The sequence below is a fragment of the Papilio polytes genome, unplaced genomic scaffold (genome assembly GCF_000836215.1).
Source record: "Papilio polytes unplaced genomic scaffold, Ppol_1.0 DF822733.1, whole genome shotgun sequence".
NCBI classification, from domain to species: Eukaryota; Metazoa; Arthropoda; class Insecta; order Lepidoptera; family Papilionidae; genus Papilio; species Papilio polytes.
In genome coordinates, this window is record NW_013526471.1 from 468,305 (window position 1) to 471,830 (window position 3,526).

At 30.2% G+C, this 3,526-nt stretch overlaps 1 protein-coding gene across 1 annotated transcript; it reads right to left on the reverse strand.

The window, feature by feature from the left end:
* Window positions 1-2,256, reverse strand: LOC106105647 (organic cation/carnitine transporter 4-like). The gene is made up of 4 exons (XM_013286071.1): window positions 2,198-2,256; window positions 1,000-1,084; window positions 825-925; window positions 1-343 (listed from the first exon to the last, which is right to left on the reverse strand). Exons 1-4 carry the CDS (start codon window positions 2,254-2,256, stop codon window positions 145-147), a joined length of 444 nt encoding a protein of 147 aa, XP_013141525.1. The 3' UTR covers window positions 1-144.
* Between the last annotated feature and the right edge of the window lie 1,270 nt (window positions 2,257-3,526).

A 3,526-nucleotide genomic window follows, 5' to 3' on the forward strand; every position in this document is an offset into this window, starting at 1 on the left:
CAAACTTAATTTAATAATAGTTTACAAGACAAACTAGTCCTTGGGCGACTTTGACCAAGAAGCCACCATTTAATTCTATGTAACAGTGGAAAAAGGCGTAACACACTTATAATACTTATGACCTTTACTGAACTTGAACAATGTTCAGTGTGTAAAGTAAGATGAGTTGTTTGATAAACAATGTAACTTACTTAAGATATAAGCTGGTGAACCTGGATCTCCTATAGCAGCTTCTAGGAATTCCAGAGCAATATACAACCAATACCAGGGAGAGAAACTTCTCGCCACACCTAGCACTCCTCCAAGAACAGCTGTAACTACTATAGCGTTTTTTCTACCTAATCTGTAAATAATAATCAAGTTTTACAATGGTGTAGTTAACTATACGCAGTCTTTGCTGTCATCCCATCGTAATATTTGTATCTTTACAGAGTCGTTGTGGTATCGGTGACCTTAACAAGTCACAGCCACTCTTCTCTGTAGCCTGCTTTCTTTGCACACTGCAAGGAGACGTTCTCATCTGACCAGTCCATCTCATAATCTATATCAATGTTATAAAGAGGAAGATTTGTATTTTTGTATGTATTGAAATAACCCAAAAACTAATGGGCCTATTTCAAATATTCTTTCACTATTAAAAAAATACGTATCAGTGAGTGATAAGGCTATGTTTTTTATTATTTCAAATTCACGCGGGCGAAGCCGCGAGCAACAGCTATAGATTATATCTTGGTCTAGTTTGACTAGAATGAGCAGATTTTACTAAACCTAATGGTTCAGATTCTATCCTAAAATATCCTAGGATAATAAATAAACAAATCTACCTGTCGGAAAGTGGGCCAACAATCAACAGTCCGACCATATAGCCAAAGCAATGCGTGGTCCCAACAAGGGTCCTTTTCCATTCCTGATTTGCCAACTGGAACTGAAAACAGAAACACGTATCACATTATTGTGCTCGCATAGTATATTTTGTTACTATTCGTATTTGTTACTTACTTCAGCTACGAATGTGTGAGGATTATCATATATCCATTCTCGACAATCGTTTGTATCAGAATTATTTATTGCTTGAACTTTGCATCTAAAAAATGTAATAGTGTTATTAAGACATGCGTTTTTTTTTTTATTTTTGTACGAGCTGGTGTCCGCGACTTCGTCCGCGTGGTATAAGAAAACATACGAACTATATCAATTACAAAAAGCTACGTATCCCTCAGGAACCGGACATTTCTCTGGGATGAAGTTTATCTCATGTGTACTCCAGACTTTATTTTATATCTGTGCCAAATTTCAATATGTTGAACCGTTGCACAATGATCAAGTGAACATTAAAAAACTAAATCAATGAATCCCACGGGAACCGTAACTATTCCAGGGATAAAAAGTGGCCTATGTGTTTTTCCAGACTATGCTCTAAACCTGTGCCAAATTTCATGGAGATCCGTTCATCCGTTTAGGCTACAAACGCCAACAAACATCCATCCATCTAAAATTTCGCATTTATAATATTAGTAAGATGTTTTAATATTGAAATGAAATCGAATGCTGGTATCTATACTAAGTAAACCTTTATTGCTTTTGGTGTTAAGTCATTTATACTTTTAAAGTGTCATAAAAATTAACATTATAAAGAAGTTACTTTATCTGCAGAAGTATGTAAAATATTCTTTTGTTTCAAGTTCGAGGAACCTTGGAGTTAAGTTAACAAATGTAAATTAAATATGCCTGTAATTTGGTTACATGCATTATTATTTTTAACTTTTGTGTATAAAAAAACTAGGAAGCAACAAATATTTAGAATAGTAGTAAATTTAGAGTAGCAATAATTCGATATAAAAGGTTACCTAATTGTAACAAATTGTGGTTTTTGTGTTTAAAGGCAATAAAATACAAAAACAATAAAATTGGCCAGTTTAAAATATCTATGTAATAAAATTATGTAAATATAAAGTATGATGAAATTGAGTGTTACAAACAAACTTCAAATACTATAAATTTATTTCTTCTCCAATTTAATTTTATTTCTTTACAATTGTTTCGTAAAAACTAAATACAAAGTTGAGTGAAACAAAGTTACCTGTAAGAAGTTTTTTCGGTTGCAAAAATATAATTACACGAATAGATATTATTAGATAAGAAAATAAGACACATCAAAAACGCGATCTTCATAAAATAACAACTGTATACACTGAACTTATCGAGAATATCTTCCAAATCTATTCTGCTTTCATTATTATTAGTAACTTGAGACATTTCGTAATTAGTTCTGAGATAAACGTATGAGACGTGTTGAAATGGGGAGAGAAAAAACAATGTGGCACGTGTTTTCGGCTCATTAAATATCAATGTATTATTTGAGTGGAAGATAAAAAGAAATACAACATGGATTACTTTGTGATACTTTATTTTAGAAAAAAACATTATGTTTGAATACTTAGAAATAGAATAAAAATAGAAATAATTTTATTGAAAACCATGAGATTAACAATTACGATAACAGTTATACTAACTAAAAGATTATTACAATTTGTGGTTAATATAAGTTTAATCTGGTTACTTCTCAGTTATGTTTATACAGATTTTTCATATGCCGTTAATTTGATTATGTTAGATTGTGTATACATTAGTTCAACTAAAAGATTAATAATTTTCTGTTGACTGCGACAGTGCAGTTGGAAACATTGTTATGAACAAATGACGATAACAATCATGTATTTTAGTTATGCAGTTGCTATGAGAAAAATCCGTTCAAAGTTTCCTCTATCGTTACTTTTAAATACAAAGTACTTATATTAAACTTTGCAATTTAATTATTAACTAAATTAATGTTAAATTTTTCTTATCTACTTAATCTTGAAAGTCATTTGGTTCAAATGTTAGAATCACAAAAGATATCAAATTCCTTGATGAATAAAATATAAATTCAATATCGAATACTGACTATTAGCTGAAACTCTGTACAACTTTGATGTTAGGTAAGCGAATTGTTGAATAGCTTATCGAACTCGCTAATCAATTTCTTGAATTGACTTTACAATTAGTTTTTTAAGTACTTCTATATTCCATTAAAAGGAGTGAAAACGAGTTTTTGTGATTGAATTTTGAATAGTCATCATTTAACAGTTGACACTATTTGAAACAGCGCCATCTATTAAAAAAAATTATTAAACGACTAATGATCACAAACTGTGCAAAATTCTTAAAACATTTTTGTACGAATAAATTAAATATTCAACTATTATTAGAATACGATAACGTCTTTTATTATGTAAAGAAGGTATTGCTTATCAAAGATCCGTTGACTCCGGAAAAGATTTGATTATAAATGAGTGATTAATCTGTAAGATTTAAGTCCCTAACCCTCCTGTAGCCGGATGAAGGAACAATCATCTTTGGAATATTTGATTTTTTGGGAAGCGTAAATAAAACAAGATTGTGAATTTGTTATACAACGATAAAGATTATAAATCACAAATACGATTATAATAAATTATTCTATAAATATAATATTGGATTTTAAAAT